The following is a 21,391-nucleotide window of genomic DNA, read 5'->3' as shown; positions in this document are numbered from 1 at the left end:
CTCTTATCAGTATGTCAGTGATTTCATGTGTTGCTTCCTGCTACACTCACACAAGCACTTTGCATTAGAAAGGCACAAAGCCAAGACCCACAGCATTTGACTAGATGCTCCATCTAAGCCGAGGCAATGAAGGGCAGTTGGGATTTGCCTTTAGTGATGAGAGAGGAGATAAGGTGTTACTGAGGGCATCTGCTGTACTGACACTGTGGGTTAATTGATGAGAATGTAATGGCGATGCAGCAAAGAATAACTGTGAGTTTGTGCTTCATTTTTACGATGTATCAGAGGGTCTTATCTTACCACACTAAGAGCAAAGCTTCAATGGTGGACACAGCTGCCTTCTGATCAGCTGGCACCTACTTGATCTTCGGCCATGTTTTTATGCCAGGTTCAATGGAGCTGAAACTAGGGGACAATATTAGGACCGTCAAATATTTTCCCTTCAGTAAAACAAGTACAGAGGGCATTCTGGTACGATGACTGAATGTGGGAAAAACATCTGGTTTATTGAATGCAAAGAGTACTAAGCATTAACTGCCATAACTTCTTTCTTTTATCCTTTATATTGATACAAAGAACCAGCTGATATTAGTGTTACCTTAGGCCATATTCATGCTTGTGCTCTGGGCAACCCAGACCCTGCAAATGGTATTAAAGTTACACAATGACTGGGCAATTTGAGGTCAAGCTCTTCAGACAGCTGTTGTGACGGACTGTTTGTTATCAGGACGCGGGACATCTTTAAAGGGGACCTATCATGCAAAATGGACTTTTGTACGTCTTTCATACATGAAGATGTGTCCCCGGTGTGTCAGGGAACACAACCCTCTCTCTTTTCCTCCATACCCAAATCTCTAAAAACGGGGCTGCAACGGATCTGATACAGACGGATCCAGATTTGAAAATAGTTTGACGTCAGTGACGAGGAGCTCCGTCTATATGGCCAACTCTCCACCAATCAGGGGAATGAGAGGTTGCCGTGGCATGGTAACAGCATGGTAACATGACGCTCGTAACTCGGCCCCTCCTTTGCAGGGGGGCGTGGTCAGCTGCAGCGCTTGCAAAGACAGGGTTGGAGGAGAGCAAAATAGGGCGAAATGAGGCATGGCTAAAATGCATGATCTGTTTGGTATTTTGAAAAAGAAAACGTATAAATATACCTTATATAGGTATGGCCCTACAATATATTAATCTCCTTTAAGTATGGGACAGCAGCCGGCCACATTACTGTCCAGACCTGCCAAGTATAATTGATTCAAAGTGAAAGTAGTCAATAACTAGAATAATGTGCCAATTTAGAGCTCAAACACTGACTCATGTAAAGAGGCCTTCACAGTAGATATGGAACAATCGATTGGCCACCAGTTACCGGATGATGCGTTTCATTTGTCAGATGTTTCCCCAGACAAACTCACATGATGCTGGAGACGGATATCACTGGTGTTTCAACATGAACATGCAATGGAATATCTATTTTAACGAAAGAAAAACATGTTTGCTGTCGATTAAAGTTTCTACGAATAAAGAAAATCTTCAGGATTCAAGCCTAGATTTCATTTCTCCACCTGAACAAAAAGGGAATATTCCTAACTTGAACTTGGCATGTCTTTACACAGATGTTGCAGCGTCCCTGAATCTTATCTGCTGCTACCTGGGAAACGTCTCCGACACAGATAAGACGTTTCCAGGACTTTGCACTGAGTCGACGTCAGATGCTTTTTCCTGTGCATTTCTTGCGGGGAGGATGCGGAGGAAGGAAGTGGTGTTGCGTGAGATGGCAGTAAATCACAGCAAACAATGACAACATTTATGTTAAACCACTCTAAAAACTTCACTTTTTGTTTACAGATGAGGTGCCTCAGCGGGAGGAGAAGAAAGTGCCGGGGGGGGTTTTTGGCAACCACTGACGGACAGGAAGTAGTTTTGTTTTTTAACTCTGGCCTCCCTACGCTGGCTGGCTGTCCATTGTCTGCCGGAGCCCTTTCGACCTCTCGGCTTCCCTCCTTTTCAGGGCTCTTCCTCTGTGGACGACAACACCCCGCGTCAGGCTGTCTGACAGCGGCTGAACATCCCTGCACTTGAACACACCACGACCGCTGGGACACAGCTGCTGAAAAGAAACCTTTAAAAAGGTCCCTTATTATACTGTGTTTCATCAATATATTATAGGTCTCAGATATATACAGAGCCTGTCTCTGATTGGCTGAAACACCAAACAGATCATTGCAGCATTACCCATAATCCCCTCTGTTTCAGCCCTGTTTCCAAATGTGCTGATTCTCTGTCTGTTACTTTAGATGAAATAAGGAGCCCCTCCCCACGCCCCTCTGAGAGACATTTGGTTACAAAGAACTCAATGGTGCTCTAGGAGGAGATTCAGGTGATAAGGGGGGGGGGGGGGGGGGGGGGGGGTGGGGGGGGGTGGGGTGGGGGTTGGTTACCTTGGTTGGTGATTGGCTAATGGTTACACAAGACAACACATCGTTATGACATCATAAGGTGGCCAAAAATCTGATCAGCTCATTTTCAGACAGGTTTTTATAGAAATGGATCAAAAAGAGAGAGAATCTTTGTTCCCCTGAGACTTTGAGAGTCTCTTTCCACAGAGGGGACACATGTTGATGTAGAAGAGACATGAAGAAGAGGGGACACATGTTTGATGTAGAAGAGACATGAAGAAGAGGGGGACACATGGTTGATGAAGAAGAGGACATGAAGAAGAGGGGACACATGTTGATGTAGAAGAGACATGGAGAGAACGGGACACATGTTGATGAAGAGAGATGAAGAAGAGGGGACACATGTTGATGTAGAAGACATGAAGAAGAGGGGACACATGTTGATGTAGAAGAGACATGAAGAAGAAGGGGACACATGTTGATGTAGAAGAGCATGAAGGAGGGGACACATGTTGATGTATAAGAGACATGAAGAAGAGGGGACACATGTTGATGTAGAGAGACATGAAGAAGAGGGGACACTGTTTAGAAGAAGAAGAAGAAGAGGGGACACATGTTTATGTAGAAGAGACATGAAGAAAGAGGGGACACATTTGATGTAAAGAGACATGAAGAAGAGGGACACTGTTGATGTAGAAGATACATGAAGAAGAGGGGACACATTGTTGATGTAGAAATGGAGAAGAGGGACACATGTTGATGTAGAGAGACATGAAAGAAGAGGGGACACATGTTGATGTAGAAGAGACATGAAGAAGAGGGGACACATGTTGATGTAGAAGAGGACATGAAGAAGAGGGGACACATGTTGATGTAGAAGAGACATGAAGAAGAGGGGACACATGTTGATGTAGAAGAGACATGAAGAAGAGGGGACACATGTTGATGTAGAAGAGACATGAAGAAGAGGGGACACATGTTGATGTAGAAGAGACATGAAGAAGAGGGGACACATGTTGATGTAGAAGAGACATGAAGAAGAGGGGACACATGTTGATGTAGAAGAGACATGAAGAAGAGGGGGACACATGTTGATGTAGAAGAGACATGAGGAAGAGGGGAACACATGTTGATGAAGAAGGACATGAAGAAGAGGGGACACATGTTATGTAGAAGAGACTGAAGAAGAGGGGACACATGTTGATGTAGAAGAGACATGAAGAAGAGGGGACACATGTTGATGTAGAAGAGACATGAAGAAGAGGGACACATGTTGATGTAGAAGAGACATGGAAGAAGAGGGGGACACATGTTGATGAAGAAGAGACATGAAGAAGAGGGGACACATGTTGATGTAGAAGAGACATGAAAGAAGAGGGGACCACATTTGATGTAGAAGAGACATGAAGAAGAGGGACACATGTTGATGTAGAAGAGACATGAAGAAGAGGGGACACATGTTGATGAAGAAGAGACGTGAAGAAGAGGGACACATGTTGATGAAGAAGAGACATGAAGAAGAGGGGACACATGTTGATGTAGAAGAGACATGAAGAAGAGGGGACACATGTTGATGTAGAAGAGACATGAAGAAGAGGGGACACATGTTTGACGTAGAAGAGACATGAAGAAGAGGGGACACATTGTTGATGTAGAAGAGACATGAAGAAGAGGGGACACATGTTGATGTAGAAGAGACATGAAGAAGAGGGGACACAAGTTGATGTAGAAGAGAATGAAGAAGAGGGGACACATGTTGATGTAGAAGAGACATGAGAAGAGGGGACACATGTTGATGTAGAAGAGACATGAAGAAGAGGGGGACACATGTTGATGTAGAAGAGACATGGAAGAAGAGGGGACACATGTTGATGTAGAAGAGACATGAAGAAGAGGGGACACATGTTGATGTAGAAGAGACATGAAGAAGAGAGGGACACATGTTGATGTAGAAGAGACATGAGAAGAGGGGGACACATGTTGATGTAGAAGAGACATGAAGAAGAGGGGACACATGTTGATGTAGAAGAGACATGAAGAGAGGGGACACCATGTTGATGTAGAAGAGACATGAAGAAGAGAGGACACATGTTGATGAAGAAGAGACATGAAGAAGAGGGGACACATGTTGATGTAGAAGAGACATGAAGAAGAGGGGACACATGTTGATGTAGAAGAAACATGAAGAAGAGGGGACACATGTTGATGTAGAAGAGACATGAAGAAGAGGGGACACGTGTTGATGTAGAAGAGACATGAAGAAGAGGGGACACATGTTGATGAATAAGAGACATGAAGAAGAGGGGACACATGTTGATGTAGAAGAGACATGAAGAAGAGGGGACACATGTTGATGTAGAAGAGACATGAAGAAGAGGGGACACATGTTGACGTAGAAGAGACATGAAGAAGAGGGGACACATGTTGATGTAGAAGAGACATGAAGAAGAGGGGACACATGTTGATGTAGAAGAGACATGAAGAAGAGGGGACACATGTTGATGTAGAAGAGACATGAAGAAGAGGGGACACATGTTGATGTAGAAGAGACATGAAGAAGAGGATTCTGCATACCAGGTGACCTGTAAAACCCCTAAGTGTGCAGGTAATAGGATACAAACACTAGAAACACTAATGTCTGTCCTCTCTGTGTGTACAGCAATTTAAACTCTGACAACAATGTGTCACTGGCGTTCACCAGACGTGTGACGCAACACCGCAGCCCTCAGCCATATGGTTTAGTATGAGACTCGCACATTAAATGTAATGACAGCGTGTGCGCAGTCAGAAAGAGCGAGTCAAAGTAACTAAAGGGAATGTGTGGGCATTTGTCCTCACTTGGGGAAGGAGTCTTTGGACACCTTTTAAGATGACAGCTTCAATCAAAGTGGCTGCACAGGAAACATCCAGAGCTCTTTGAACTTCAGCTGAGAGACTTCAAACACAGCCATGAGTCTCTGTGATGGGAGGGAGGGAGGCACGGAGCTCCATTTGGTTTTTACTGCTCTGGACAGTGCAGCGTTTACCGTCAGGGGCCAATCAGAACCCTTCCCTGACAGAGAAACAACGTGGTTGCCTTTCTATCTGTGAAAATGTCTTTTAAAAACTCTAATTTTCCAACTTTTTCTTAATATGTATCCTAACCTCAATGCTAGTGACCCTTATACAAAGGACATCATATCTTACAGATGCCTAAACTTTGATATCAAATCAGAAACTAACTGATTTTCTGGCTGAAGTTCCTGAAATCGTCTTTTTTAAATTGATGTATAAATCATTTTCTTCTATCTTTCTTGATCGTTTTGTCAATAAAAAGTCACAAAACTGTGGCTGACACTTCTTCAAATATTCTGAAATCAGTTTACTGGCAAGAAAAGCAAGAAACACTGAAAATATGTAGCAAATATTTGCCATTTTGCTTATAAAACACACCAAAAGAAGAGGGGTGTTTTCACAGTTCTCTGACAATTAGTTTACAACACTTGCTACTAGTGTTCAACATGTCCAAACCACTGCTCACTTCCTGTTGAGCAAGTCTTAAGTCACGGGAAAGCAAAGATGAGTGGACGGCTTAACAAGAGAAAAACATCTTACGGCCTGAGTGACGTCGAGGCCACTCTCTTAATTATGATGTCTTTTTGTTTTTCTGGTGTGGAAGCAGTGACGGGAGGTTACGAGAAAACAATTTGGAAACGAAGCAACGAGGGACTGCCAGAATGTCAAACGGACAGACCACCGCTCAATGATTCAACTTCCTTTCTGACTTCTCACTTCCTCTCTCTCCAATGCTCGGGGAGAAATGTGGCTCAAATTAGAGTTTCCGCTCGCTGGGGAGGCTGAGGAACAGGAAAACGAAAGGGAGGGGAACCAGGAGGCTAACGGCTCTCAGTTTACACAAGCAGAAGGTTTGTTAGCTCATCTCCATGTTCCTCTCAGCCCTTTACACCCTCTGGATTCTTTACAAGCAGCAAGTAGGGCAGATAGAGAGGCAGGAGATACCACTCAACAGTTACAAGGTGAGATTACAGCATGGCTGTGCGCCGCGGCCTTTTGAAAAAGCGTGTCAGCTTAGGTTGTAAAGTATCCACGCCGGGCAGTGGCATTCCTCTGATAACCGAGCGAGGTGCGGGAGACGGGAGCCCGGTTTCCCATCAATCAGCAGAGACCCCCGGCTCCCTCGCAGCACAATGCCTACAGTGTTCAACGTTAGCACCCCTCCACTGTAGCTCATGACTAGCGGTGGGCTGGAGGAGTGGAGCGACCCTCCCAGAAACAGCCAGCTCGCCCTCAGGGCAGCATAAAAGACAACAGACTTTGGCCATGTCTTGAGATATTCCACTTAACATTGTGGATAGGGGGGTCTTCAAGCATGATAATGTAATCCAGTGAGTTGCAGCCCACTCACTAGGACGAATGCTTGGGAAAAGGGAGTAGGATTACTGTGTGTGTGTTTAAAAGAAAGAGACAGAGAAGGATTGCTGAGGCAATTACAGGCTTGGGCTCAGCCGAAGCCTTTTCAAAAAGCATATCCACCCAGTCGCTGCTGCACAGACACGGCCTCAAAGCGCTGCTCAGACAACCCCTCTCTGCCAGCACTGCATGTTAGCACAGACATCTTTCGTCCTGCTCTAATTATGACACATTCCCTCGCTGACCTGACGCTGAAAGTGACTAGAAATCAAAGTGAAAAACCAGAAAGGGAACATGAAAGGAGAAGAAACCTGACAACCACTCCTGCACAGCAAGACAGAGAGTAGACAGAAGCTCTCAAACTTCACGTCAAAGCTCTCCACATCAAGTCAAAACAACAAACAAGCAGCTTAAAGTTAAAAAAACTCACGAAAGAAATGTTTGAATAGGTTAGCCATGTCCATTTTGGGCTCGCCGTCTCTCCCTGGCTTTTTCCCGGCCCCTGCTCTCTTCCCACTGCAGCTGTAGAGTTATTCCATGTGAACACCCAGAAAGCTGGGCGGATAGCGGAGCAGGGCAGCCCACTCTGTGACCATGTGGTGCGGCTCAGCCAATCAGAGAGCAGGACAGAGAGGCCTCCGGTCTAGCTCTGGAAGGCAGAGTACAGAGGCCTCATGGAAAGGGGAAGACGTGGGAAGGGAGGGGGGTTGGAGCTCAGATTCAGAAAGAAAAAGAGATAAAAGAAAGGGGATATAGGGAAGGAGCCGTTTCATCCACATTAAGCAGCATTTTGTTGTTGTTGTTGTTGTGATCTGATTAAATCCACTCAGAAAGAAAAGTGCCGGGACGCTGTAATGGCTGAGTGAGTCAGAGAGTGCTCCGTGTCACATGACTGCAGTTGTTTGCAGAGACACACTCATAACTTTACAACAAACCCAGGAAACATGAGTGCTCGCAGAAACACCGCGGACGGATCAAACCCCGACGCATTCTTCCAACCGATGACACCGCCGCTCCACACCCCGCAACAGTTTTTTTATAAAAGAAGGAAAAAAGATAGACATTTTTCTTCCCACATAACATATGAAAGTCACCAGGCTGGGCTTCTCTTATTGTTCTCAAACACAACCGCCCACACTCCTAGTTACAACGTCTTGAATCTACTTCATCCACTGAAGGGGAAGTATTTACAAGCTTTCGATGATTGTATTAGTGTTTAACGAGGCCCAGTTTTGCATTACGTTTTTATGAGTGTGTGTGTGTGTGTGTGTGTGTGTGTGTGTGTGTGTGTCAATGCAGCTGTTCACCTGGGGTTATCTGATCAATGGACGTAATAACAGCTGGGACACACACACACACACACACACACACACACACACACACACACACACACACACACACACACACACACACACACACACACACACACACACACACACACACACACACACACACACACACACACACACACACACACACACACACACACACACACACACACACACACACACACACACACACACACACACACACACACACACACACACACACACACACACACACACACACACACACACACACACACACACACACACACACACACACACACACACACACACACACACACACACACACACACACACACACCTCACTGCTTGTTCGAAGTAACCAAGAATACCAAGTAAGCAACATGAAGGATAGACGATACACTGAGGGTCAGTTAAAGGGGATTCATGTCACAAAACAACATGTAGCATTATTTTTTTTATATTGTAAACATCAAGCAAGTGTGCCTGTGGCTCTGGCTGGTGTTATCCCATCGTGTATTAACTGTCTGAGACACTGACGCCCTGCAGAGCATCCCGGAGAGTAGGGCGTGTGAAGCATCAGATCTACAAATGAAACCCGAGGCTATCTGGGCTGAGACCTGAAGAACACAGAGTGCGTATCCCACATGATCGTGAATACCTGTCATCGAGCAGAATTAAGCGAGGACGAATTGTAACCTTGGCTTACATACACCGTCGCATTCACTCCTGGCAGTACAAGGCGCTGAGCAACTTGCACAGGCCAGAACTATTACTGCCGTGTTGACAGAGCAGAAAACACCTGTGCCGTTACAATCCTGGCCATGATGAACTGTTAGCATCCACAGAAATATATATGAATAGAAAAACTGCCTTACCTGCAGCAACGCTTCAAATATCAACTTCAGTAGCGACACCACAGACACCTCGATCCGGCACTAAAGCTTCAGTCTAAGTGCTTTGTTATAAAAAGGTAGCTCTTCTCCTATTCAACCAATCAGCCTGCGACCCTCTTCCTGTGGAGGCTGTACATTACACACCACAATGTGGCCAACAACAAAAACCAAAGTAGTTCTAGATAAAGGGTGTTCGCTGAGGCTACAGTATGTTGGTTAACAACGTGGTCTCTGAAAAAAGATGGAACCGATTCTAGAAGTGCAAAAAAGAAGAATCAGCTCCTGCAATAAAAGAATACATCACTTTCAGATTGAAGTAAGAAAGCATGACTTTACCGAGTGTGTCCTTGAGGTTCTTGACGATGGACGCCTTCCTGGCGCTGTTTTTTCTCTCCACATAGTTGGACGGCACGAAGCCCGTTTTGTTGGTGGCGTTTCGGACCCTCCACCAGGACTTGGAGTCGTCGAGGAGCCAGAGGCGCTCGCTCTTCTTGATGTCCAGCTCCTGGTCCTGCTGGGCCATGTAGTCGAACTTGGCGATGACAATCACCTCTTCCGTCATCTTGCACCCAGTACACTGGAGACCAAAGATATGAATGTCAGAATGGCTAGAATCTACATTACTACATTTTACATTTGTATTTTGTGTCTGGAGGAGCAGTCGTGATAGTGAAGTGAGAATGAAGTTGGCACAGTTTCGTTTAGAGTAAACCAATACAGGGTTTCCCCAGGAAATTGATATGCAGAGGTGAGGATTGCGTCAACGTGCATTTAAATTACACAAAATGAAGAGAACAAATTATTTAAAACGTATTTAGAACCGACTGGCTTCCTCTCCATCTACCCAGCCTTCACACACATTACTCTCAGTCTGTGCCGTTTCTCCACGCAGAATGATTTGCAAAGAAGCGAGCTGTACCTGTACTGCATCAAAGCTGAGAACTTCAAGGGCTCAGGTACTTCTCTGTCGACCTAGGAGAAGAACCGAGACAAGAGAAATAAGAAATGGATTCTCAAAAATGTCTCAAACTTGAATCTGTATTAGACTTTGTTCATGTAGTATTGGTATAAGCGTCGTATCCAAATAACTAGGTCACACTCCTGCAGAAACGCCAGCTTCCACTTCCACCGTGTATTCTCTGCAGACATCATTTCCCCCTCCATCAATTGTACTCTTTAAATAACAGATATGACTGACTATTCTTCTCAGTGTTCAACACTCACTGCTGCCAGAGAGCATAGAGCCAATCTCTCAGTATCCACATTTACAGAGGGGATGATTTCCGCTCAGAAGCAGTCTAGTCTAACGATTGAGTATTTTGTGTCAAACATCGAACATGATGCTGTGCGCCTGGGAGATGGACAGATGACTGGAATAGGGAAGTATAGAGGAGGTGCGCTGTGTGTCAGTGAGCACTTGTGATGTCAGATATTGCTTTCAATTTAGCACAGGCCTAAAATATATTCCTACGTGTGCAGACTATGCAAATGCTGTGATTATGTGCACCGCATCACAAGTGAGGCTGCATTGTTTTGCAGTGCTGCTTATCACAAGGACTTTAAAAGATCCCCAGGGCGTTTTAAAATGATGATTCGAGGGTGCTGCGATGCACAATCAAAACTTGTTTGTGCTCAACAACGAGGACATTCACAACAACTGGTCTTATGACCCGGGTAGCCATCAGCAAATCTACGCTGGGGTTCATTCTTCAGCGCTGGAGGAGGGAGGCTGTGTTCAATCGCTGCTCTGATGTCATGGGAGTGGATGGAGTTTCACCTTTCCCCCCCCCACCCGACTGACTTCAGGTACCAGACACTGACCTCATTGATCGAGAAGTTTTTATATTTGTAGCCGTAGCGTCTGGGTTTCAGAGCTGCAGCTGGCCTTGAGATCCAGAAACTGATATCAGGCAAACATACGGAGCCGAGCTTCAGCGTGATTAGGCATGGGGAGTGAAACAGAGAATAAGCCAGATTCAAGGCTTTTATTGTCATTCGTACAGAGCTACGGTGTCGTTACGTCGATGGAAATCTTAGGTCACGGGCTCCTCCAACAGTGCAACACAATAAACAGATAAAAGTGCAAGTAAATACAAATAAAATAGTGAAATTAGAGTCTATATACAAGTAATTGGAATATATTATATAAATCACCCCAAACCGTCTCTGCATTAAATATAATTAGCTTTAGGGGGACACCTGTGGTCTAAACGATTCCCCCCCACATGTAGGGTGTTACCGTCTTAGTTTACCAACGCATTCGGGTGTATACTGTGGTTTTTATCTCACGGCATGTTATTGCCTGCCCCTTTTCCATGCCTAATTAAATTAATGAAGACTGGGAGACATGTTGGGGAGCGGCACTCAAAAACAAAGCGCTGATTTACTCTCGTCGAGTGCTGCCTCGAGACAAAGGCAACAATCCCTCCACTCCCTGGGCTGGGTAACTGTGTGTGCTCCATTTACAATCCATCCCTCACTTACTTACTTTGTGCCTGCCAGTGCGTTGGACGAGCAGTTTCCCAGCGATCTCCCGCTTTCAGAGAGCTCACTGCACTCCGTTTTTTTTTACTGCCATCACCCCCCACGTTTAGGGCAGGCGGCGCACTAAGTGCACATTTACACCGCAGTGACTTACGATGGTGCAGATGTGAGGGAGGATCACAAAGTCGGGCGACAGATGCTCTCGGCGAGTCGTTCAGATGCAGACTGGGCAGAGCTCGCCTCTCCAAACACTAAACCCGGGGTCAGACGGGTCAAACTGCTCAAACGGTGTCATGTCCACAGTGGAGCTCCGTTTACACCGCTGCCCGGCACAATTAGGACGGCAACATCCCTCACCAAACACACGCTGCATATTAAATACGACGAATCGCAATGTTATTAAACTCTCAATCGGGACGAGTGCAATCTCCAAATCGCATTAAACGCAATATTTGGTAAAGAAAGAATATGATGTCACTGCTTCCCATCAAATAGCATTTTACATTTGTACCGAGTGACTGGTCGCATAGATGTTTTAAGATCTTTTAATAACTTGGATACCAGACATAAAGCAACAACAGAATGTGTATGCAGGAGCTTTGTGGCTGTCGACAAGGGCGGACACAACACATGGACTGGCGCAGGTGGTGATTCCAGGGTTTTCCCAGCTAACTGTAACTACTTCTATTCCTCCGTCACAATGTGCAGAACTGAAGTGCTGACCCCCAGCTCGGTGACAGCTATCCAAGATATCACTTCCTGGAGCTGCTTCACAATAAGAGCGTCCACTCGTTCACCAGCAGACACAGAAGGCGTTGCATCAATACTATGTTAAAGGTCTCCTATCAGGCTATTTTTAGGCAATAGCATAGGTCTCATATATCAAAATATATCAAAAAACATGGCTATTAAGTGTTTTGCTCAAAATACCAAAGAGATCACCCATTCTAGCCATGCCTCATATCCCTCTGTTTCACTTCCTGTTTCTAAAGTGCTGATTTGGGTATAAAGCTTTAAAGAGGAGGGTCTGAGCTCATGCGGGACCCGGCAGCTATACCACAAGGTGAGTTCCTTTTTACTTCCTGCTTCTTCACACACATGCTCTCCAGTACAGGTTAGCTCTGAGTGTTAGCGATGCTAATGTAAACACCGACCATATTACGTCCAAAACAGTCGGGCATTGTTTCTGATAGCAACGTTTCTGATTGGGCCGTGGGTCCACATTTCAGATATTACGTCATATCGGACGCAAATCTGGATCAGCTCCGTTGTACCCCCGTTTTTAGAGATTTGGGTACGGAGGAAAAGAGAGAGGGTTTTATTTTCTGACGCTGCGTGAGTTCCCCGACACACCGGGGACACGTTGATGTATACAAGACATCAAAAAGTGCATTTAGCATGATAGGTCCCCTTTAATATTTAAACTGTCTTGTTATGACGGATCAAGAGGGCACAAGTTGATTACATATTATCAAATAGATTAATTAAATGTATACGACAGTGCCATTTTAAAATATATTAAGAAAAATATGGAATTAGTAATTAGCATTTCCACTAATGAGGAAACTCTAGATGCAACTTAATATTTAAAGTGTCTTGTTATGACGGATCAAGAGGCCACAAGAAGGGCAAATACATTTTGATCCCAAAAACGTTGCTATATTTGCTTAAAAAACATGTTAATCAATTGATAAAAAAATCGGCGAGATGGTTAAAACACCGGATGAGCTCTTCGTGTCATGACAGCACAACATGAACGATTTAGACTTACAAAACTAGAGGCCAGTTGACTTGTGGCATGTAAATACAGTACGGTTAACAACTGAATACCAAGCTGATAGAGGCGGACAATCTTATCTCCTGCCATAGCAGCAGCTGTGGGTCAGTGACAGGACAACCACTTATCAGACAACCACTCGTGTTCTCAAGAGCGCCAACACCGGTCAACACTGTGTCCCATCAGCATTATCTGTTCTGTTTTAAAGGCATGAAGGTAGGTAGGAAACACCATTCACCACACGCCACAAAGACTGCACTTCAGTGGCGGAGAAGAGATGCAGCGTGCAGCTCTGCGATGTTACTATGAAACAACACCGACACGAGGAGACCACATCCTGCAGACTATAGCTGCCGCCACAGTGTGTGTGTGTGTGTGTGTGTGTGTGTGTGTGTGTGTGTGTGTGTGTGTGTGTGTGTGTTAAACAAACGGGAGATCTTGTCAAAGAGCGCACCCAGTGGCTTATGTGGTAATTCATGATATGAGGAAACCATACTGGAGATAAGCATGAGAAGAAAAGTAATCGATACCGATACCGATAACTTCCTGCTTCTCAAGACCGATAACGATACTCGATAATAAAAAAAAAAATTACGCCACTAATTATTTTAACGCGATTAACGCATGTGAATTTTTTTCCTTGGCCGCCCCGTAGTTTCAGAGCGCATCGAGTTTAAAATACCATCTACAAGCTGATGCTGACAGCCCCGCTCCTGCCGCCCGCTTGTGGCAGACCACACTTCCACGCTCACCGGCAGGCACCGACCATAGACTGTATATATAAAGGCACCGACTGGCTATCGGGAGGACCGGGAGGGTGTGTGTATGTGTGGCCCGAGCGAGCGAGAGACCTTATGTGTATTGTTGTTGTTAGCATCTGGTGCTAGCTAGCTGCGCTAACGGATATAAGGAGCTATTTAAATGAAAACAGAGGAGCGACATTTCGCCACAACTGCGCCGAGCACTTGACTTTATGCAGGAAGCCAGACAGTGGGACATTGTACGAAAAGTCAGCACACTCAGCACGGATAGTGCGCAACATGATTGCAGCGTCCAGGCAGCTCCGGTTCGAGCATATGCCTTGAGTTGCACATAGCTCCAACGCCCATACCACCGACGACATGTTTGTTTACTGTCCTGGCTTCACGGCCGCACACCATTTACGTCACAGCCAGGCACGAGTTAGGGAGCGCTGGATTTGTGAAGAACTCCCCTCTTCCTAAACCACTAATACCACAGTACTGGCAAAACGGGAGGAGCCGAGTGAAAAACAAGCGCCCCTCATCCCAATCCACCCACACCGCAGTATTTCTTTCTTTTTTTCTACCCAAAAAATATATTGTATATTATCGGGGCTATTAATACTGTTATCGGGTTTATCGGGATGACGTCATAATTCCTAATATCGGACCGATAATTATCGTGCATCCCTAGTTTCTAGCGATGGCTGTGAGTTGATCTACTGTACATACTGTATCATCTAAAAAAAAGGGTGTCGAAGTAACTTAAGCTCAAATGTGATCTCAAGTAGGCCGGACCAGTCAAATCACAGCATAATAAACTATACATAACAACAACTCTAAATTGTTTCCTTTGTTTAGTGCAAAAAAGTGTATTCTGAAAATGTTCACATTCAATGAAATATCCTTTTAATAAACATTATGAAACACCTGACATTTCTTAAGAAAAATAATGGCAATTCTAAGAAATGTATGCCTCAGTTTATTATTTACACATGTGCATTACAGGCCCATTAAGTCACAGGTATCTGGAGCTGAACACGATATAGTATTTTACTTCATGATCAAAACAACTTGTCAAGATGTGGAAATTATTTTACATTCATTTCCACATCTGTGTCGTTCAGATTTTGGCCACTTTATGATGTCATAACGATGTTTTGGCTTGTGTAACCATTAGCCAATCAGCAACCAAGGTAACCAAGGTAACCCCCCCCCCCCCCTTATCACCTGAATCTCCTCCTAGAGCTCCATTGAGTTCTTTGTAACCAAATCTCTCTCAGAGGGGCGTGGGGAGGGGCTCCTTATTTTCATCTGAAGTAACAGACAGAGAATCAGCACTTTGGAAACAGGGCTGAAACAGAGGGGATTATGGGTAATGCTGCAATGATCTGTTTGGTGTTTCAGCCAATCAAATCAAATCAAGTTTTATTTATATAGCACTTTTATAAATGATTTTTGGTGGAGCCAAAGTGCTGTACATTTAATAAAACTAGCCTACAGTAGAGACACTTTAAAGCAAATAATCAGAGACATGTTCTGGATATATCTGAGACCTGTGATATATTGATGAAAAGCAGTATAATAGCGGACCTTTAAGTTATCCCCCTGCCTTGTAAATGTACACAAAATAAATTGTGAAAAATGTCATTTTTACACTTTGCAAAGTCATCTGTAGTTTGGACACCGGTGATCTAAGGGACCCTCTATGGACCCTCGTCTCCTCGCAGCGGGACAGGACCGCTGAGGCACAGAGCAGCAGCATGAGCTCACAGAGGCACACAGAGTAACATAATCCCTGTGACAGCCTGCTAAAACCACAGCCTCCATGCCTTGTGGAATGTTCTGTGTGTGCTCTCTGCTCACTCAGCCCTCTGGCACCGAGCACTTCCTCCGACTTACACCAAACTTCACATTGTGGCCACGGGGCAGGTCTGGCTTCCCGATCGGACGTGAATATGCATTGTACTACGTTTTTTAGTTCTTTTGGCCATTTAAATGTTGTGTAAAAACTTGTCTTTATTATTTTGTGATGCTAAATTTAAAAAAAAATCACAATCGTTATATTTTTCCCTTCTCTTACAACTTATTTTCTTATGTTTGCACCATCACTGTCATATTTCCATTGTACTACGTTTTTTTTAATTTCTTTTGTATATATATATTTTTTTTAATGCTATTTTATTTCTATTTCAGAGATATTTTGGACTGTTTATTTCTAGTGTCTTAATTTCTCTTAAGTGCATTGCTAGTTTTTTATACTGATGCAACGCAAACATTTCCCAAATTCAGATCAATAAAGTATCTATCAATCAATCTCTCTATATCTCTCCACCTACCTACCTACCTACCTACCTACCTACCTACCTACCTACCTACCTACCCATCTAACTAAATGTTGTGTAAATACTAGGGCTGTCAGTCGATTAAAATAGTTAATCGCGATTAATCGCAAATTAATCGCACATTTTTTATCTGTTCTAAATGTACCTTAGAGGAATATTTTTCAAGTTTTTAATACTCTTATCAACATATGAGTGGACAGATATGCTTTATGCTAATGTTTATTATCATTTGAACAATGACAAATATTCTCATGAATATTAAACACAACAACCTGGAACCTCTCTCATACAATAATACAATACAAATGGTGTGTGTGTGTGTGTGTGTGTGTGTGTGTGTGTGTGTGTGTGTGTGTGTGTGTGTGTGTGTGTGTGTGTGTGTGTGTGTGTGTTAGGGCTGTGCAATTAATTGTATTTTAATCACGATTACGATTATGGCTTGCGACGATTATGAAAACAGCATAATTGACAAAATACGATTATTTTGCTGGGTGCGCTTTCGCCCCTCCCTAAAAGCCCACTCGGCCACGTGGGAGTGACATGTGTTGTGAGTGTTCAGCGCAAGCGAAGATGTCAGAACAAGAGCAGCAACTAGTTAAAAAGAAGGGTCGCGGGGAGATTCCCAGTCGATCGCGAGATGTGTCTAAAAATAGAGCAACAATATTCTGTTTTATCGTTAATGTCCTGTAACATAATGTTCCCGTGCCAGAATAATGCACTTGAACGCATCAAAGCTTTGTGATTGGCCGGCCTCACCCCATGTGTCCGGGCGTGGCTGGTGAGCAGTGCACTAGTTCGTTGTCCGTGTCAACAGCATGGATGGTCAACAGGAGTGACAGTCCGCACACACACAAGACCGCAATTATGGCAGAAGCAAAAAAGCCCAAAATATATAATTTTCACTCCGAGTGGGAGGATCATTATTTTTGTATCTATTCCAATTCAAAGTCCATCTGTCTCATCTGCAATGCGAGCGTGGCTTTATCGAAGAAGGGTCATTTAGGAGCGGCATTTCAAAACAGTGCACAAACGCTACGAGACGGAACTCCCTCCTAATTCTGCCCTACGCTCCAAAAGGGGAGGGGCCTGAAAGGACCGCTAAATGCACAGCAGTCCATTTTCACCAGGCCCAACAACAAGAGCAAGGCTGCTACCAGAGCATCTTATCGTGTCAGGCACGTTCTTGCGAAACACATGAAGTCTTTCGAAGACGGCGAAGTTGTGAAAGAAGCTTTCCTGGAGGCTGCGACGCGCTTTTGTGGACAGTAAAAATAACAGCAGCATTTCAACAGGTTTTTGATATAATAAAAACTCAAATTAGATATCGTTATTAATCAGCTGAGTTTTAGTTTGTTTGAACTTATTCATTATAATTATTGTACAAAATGGTATAAGAATGCAAACATTAAGATCTGTTCTGTTTAAATTGATTATAGTCTATCAGTTCAGAAACTAGTGTTGCTTGCATCCTATTTTAAAGGCATTTATTTTTATACTCTAATAAAATGCAACAAAAAATGAGTTTGATTCTATTAATGTTGTCTTTTTTATTGCACTGTTGCTGCAGCAGATTCCTGTGTAGCTTCAGATCTGAGTTGTCTTATTAGTAAGCCTAATTTATACTTTTGTAGCAACACTATTTTTATATAATGGCAAAGAAAGGGTTCTTCAGAGTCTTTTCTTTTTTTCCTGTGTCATATGTGGCAGCACTGCCACAAGTTCCTCTTCAGAGAGGGTCTTCAGTACAGGTGGCAATATTGTCACCTGCCTGCGCTCATCTCTGAAACCAGACCATGTAAACAGGCTGGTATTTCTTGCAAACAATCTTTAAGAGATGACACGAGCAGCCCTACCAGCATTTGCCATGGTGGCCTAAACATTTTTATTTGGTCTTAAATTGTAGTTCAACATACATTCTTACTTACTTCTGGACCATGACGGTTGGCCAGTCTTCAACGTTTAACTGAGTGGAATATGTTGAATATGTTGAACCAAAACGTTGGCTATATGTTAAGGAGTGTTCAGTAGGTTGTGACAGTGCACTGCAACATGTTTGATTTCATTTATTTTGGTCTAATTTATTTGTATTTATCATATTAATAATATATGTTTAGTATTGTTTTGGAAGTGCGCTCCAACATATTTGTTGATCTTGTTTATTGGTAAAATATTATTTGTTTTAAAGTTCAATAAATGGTCAATGAATAATCGTCAAAATAATCGTGATATCAATTATTGACCAAATAATCGTGATTATGATTTTTGCCATAATCGCACAGCCCTAGTGTGTGTGTGCGTGTGTGTGCGTGTGTGTGTGTGATGGATCGTTGGAGCTATGTGCAACTCAAGGCATATGCTCGAACCGGAGCTGCCTGGACGCTGCAATCATGTTGCGCACTATCCGTGCTGACTTTTCGTACAATGTCCCACTGTCTGGCTTCCTGCATAAAGTCAAGTGCTCGGCGCAGTGGTGGCGAAATGTCGCTCCTCTGTTTTCATTTAAACAGCTCCTTATATCCGTTAGCGCAGCACAATACACACACACACACCCTCCCGGTCCTCCAGATGGCCAGTCGGTGCCTGCCGGTGAGCGTGGAAGTGTGGTCTGCCACAAGCGGGCGGCAGGAGCGGGGCTGTCAGCATCAGCTTGTAGATGGTATTTTAAACTCGATGCGCTCTGAAACTACGGGGCGGCCGAGGAAAAAAAATACACATGCGTTAATCGCGTTAAAATAATTAGTAGCGTTTATTTTTTTTTGCGTTAACGCGTTAAATCGACAGCCCTAGTAAATACTTGTCTTTATCATTTGTTGATAATCGATATATTTTTCCCTTCTCTTACAACTCATTTTCTTATGTTTGCACCATCATACGCAAAAAAAAACAATTCCTTGTATGTGTAAACCTCGCAATACACTCGATTCTCTTTTTAAATTAAATAATAATTGATTAAATGTATATAGCGCCTTTCAAGAGACCCGAGGCCGCTTTACACAGTGAACAAACAAACGGGGCAAAATAATAAAGTGGTCTACGCCAGCGTCCTCTGACATTTTTTCCACATCAAACTAAAACCCAAGAGACTGCCTCTCATCCCAGCTGTCCTAAATTCTCTCCAAACAAAGCAGCACAGCAGCAAAGGGTCATGGGAGACTTGGCCGTCCAGCTGTGAGACAGGAAGTGCGGACACAAGGGTGACCGGATGGTGGGAAAGTGATGCAATCTGATGCTTAACCTCTGAGTGTAGATAACTTATCTCAGCGGTGCATTGATGCGTGTAATTCACCTCAATTAGGAGACATTAGGACACTGGGAGACAATATGATGTTCCTCGTTAGAAGCTGCATTGTTCATATCATATTAAAAGTCCATTAAAAAGGACAGAGGGATCTCCAGTGTCCCGGGATAAGCGTATAGGCTCATGACTGTGTGAAAGCAGTTGGTTATCACCCCTCGGGATCACCCTCAGCATGTTGGGAATAGCCTAAAATAGACCGGGGCTCATGTCCTCTGAGAATTGCCAGAGATTTACTCTCATAGCAACAACCAACACCAAAAGTTTCAAGCTTTTTTAGAAGCCAACTTCACATCAAACGGCTCGCTAATGCTCCCGAAAAAAACAGTCAGAAGCGTAACCAGATGCAACTGTTTGACACATGTTGTCGAGCAACTGAGCCTCAAAGTGAGAAGTCTTGAGCAAAAGCCTTGACAGACTGAGCTAAGAGGAGTCTCATTTTATTATTTAAATATATAATACAATATAATATATTCATCAACCACACACTTCTGATGGATTAGGCACTGATTCAGAGATACTCAGTTAACTTGCAAGTCATGCACTTGATTAAAATAGAGATATGGCTAATAAACAAGCAGCTATAAAAGTGTCACTTCGCTTTGTTCACTTCCCTTTTACTATTGTATATTCTCCACTCCATAAGGCGTGAGGCTGGACGAGCCCACAGCGAGATGGCATTGGTGAACTTGTGGCGCGTTTGCTAAACTAGCGACATAAACACTCGACTGCTGATTGGTCAGAGAGAATCGCTGGCAAGGGGGCTACAACTACAACAAGATGAACATATTTGACCGTGATTTAATTGTAATACACGTTTCAAAATGATGCCGAAGTAACAACATACTGATACCGGTTAGTAAAAACCATGAATTAATGCTTTGACAAGTCTGCAGACAGACGGCAGGCGAAAAACCCTTTTAAAATGCGTGTTTTCTGAATGGAGATCGGCTAAGCTAACGTTATATATGCTCCGACCGTCCACACTCACAACAACGGCCTATACAGACATAAATAAAGCAGCGACTGTATTCGCCATGACACAGGCAGTCTGTGGTTTGTACTTGTTTAACTTTTGTCTAGTTTCTGAACAGATATGAGGAGCTGTGAGCTCTGAGTGCTAAGAGCTAACGGCTGATATTGGTTTTGTGTTTCGCATTGAAGATGACGTCACGGCTCCGCCTACACTGCGTTACTATAGTTACTGCCCCAGCTACTAAACTGTAATGGAGACGCAGCATAAAGTGAGCCTGGCCTAACTATACCGTGCGAGGCCCTGCGCCATTGGTTGCTGTTTTTGTGGGGGGGAAGAGTGGAAAACTGGATGAAATGTCCTTTTATTTTGGACTAACGAGACCAGCTTATCAATGTAAAAAAGGGAGGACACAAACATCAGATAAAAGCGGTGGCTCTTGTGATTGTGGCTAAAAAAAAAAGAAAAAACCCCATGATCTTCACAAGTAAGTCAATCAGTGGTCTGCATCAGCGCTGTTTGCCCTGATCAAAGGCCCCTATCACACACCGCAACCAAAGCGCTTTGAAACCATTTGCTGTAGAAGCGGCTAAATTAAGAAAGAAAAGGCCACTGCATTAGTGTTTGCAGATATAAACGGATTAGTAGCCAGACTCATCTAATTATTATCTGCCAGCATTTCCTCTGAATAAATGTAATCAGTATCAGCAAGAAAACACTTCTGTGTAAGCTAATACACACGAGAACATAATACCGCCATGTAAG

General features: G+C 43.8%; 1 protein-coding gene across 2 annotated transcripts in view; it reads right to left on the bottom strand.

Annotated features, from left to right (window-relative positions):
- Window positions 1-21,391, bottom strand: part of nck1b (NCK adaptor protein 1b) — a 43,881-nt gene that overhangs the window by 13,356 nt on the left and 9,134 nt on the right. Inside the window, exons 2-3 of one of the 2 annotated variants that reach the window (XM_034222047.1) lie at window positions 9,932-9,984; window positions 9,349-9,589 (exon numbers count right to left, since the gene is read on the bottom strand). In XM_034222047.1, coding sequence (XP_034077938.1) covers window positions 9,349-9,574 — 226 coding nt within the window. In that variant the 5' untranslated portion in view covers window positions 9,575-9,589; window positions 9,932-9,984. Of the gene's footprint in view, window positions 1-7,239; window positions 8,066-9,348; window positions 9,590-9,931; window positions 9,985-21,391 lie in introns of those variants that run through there. The other variant, XM_034222057.1, reaches the window with a different exon arrangement.

Source organism: Gymnodraco acuticeps, unplaced genomic scaffold, assembly GCF_902827175.1.
Source record: "Gymnodraco acuticeps unplaced genomic scaffold, fGymAcu1.1, whole genome shotgun sequence".
NCBI classification, from domain to species: Eukaryota; Metazoa; Chordata; class Actinopteri; order Perciformes; family Bathydraconidae; genus Gymnodraco; species Gymnodraco acuticeps.
This window is presented reverse-complemented; position numbering and strand designations above follow the sequence as displayed.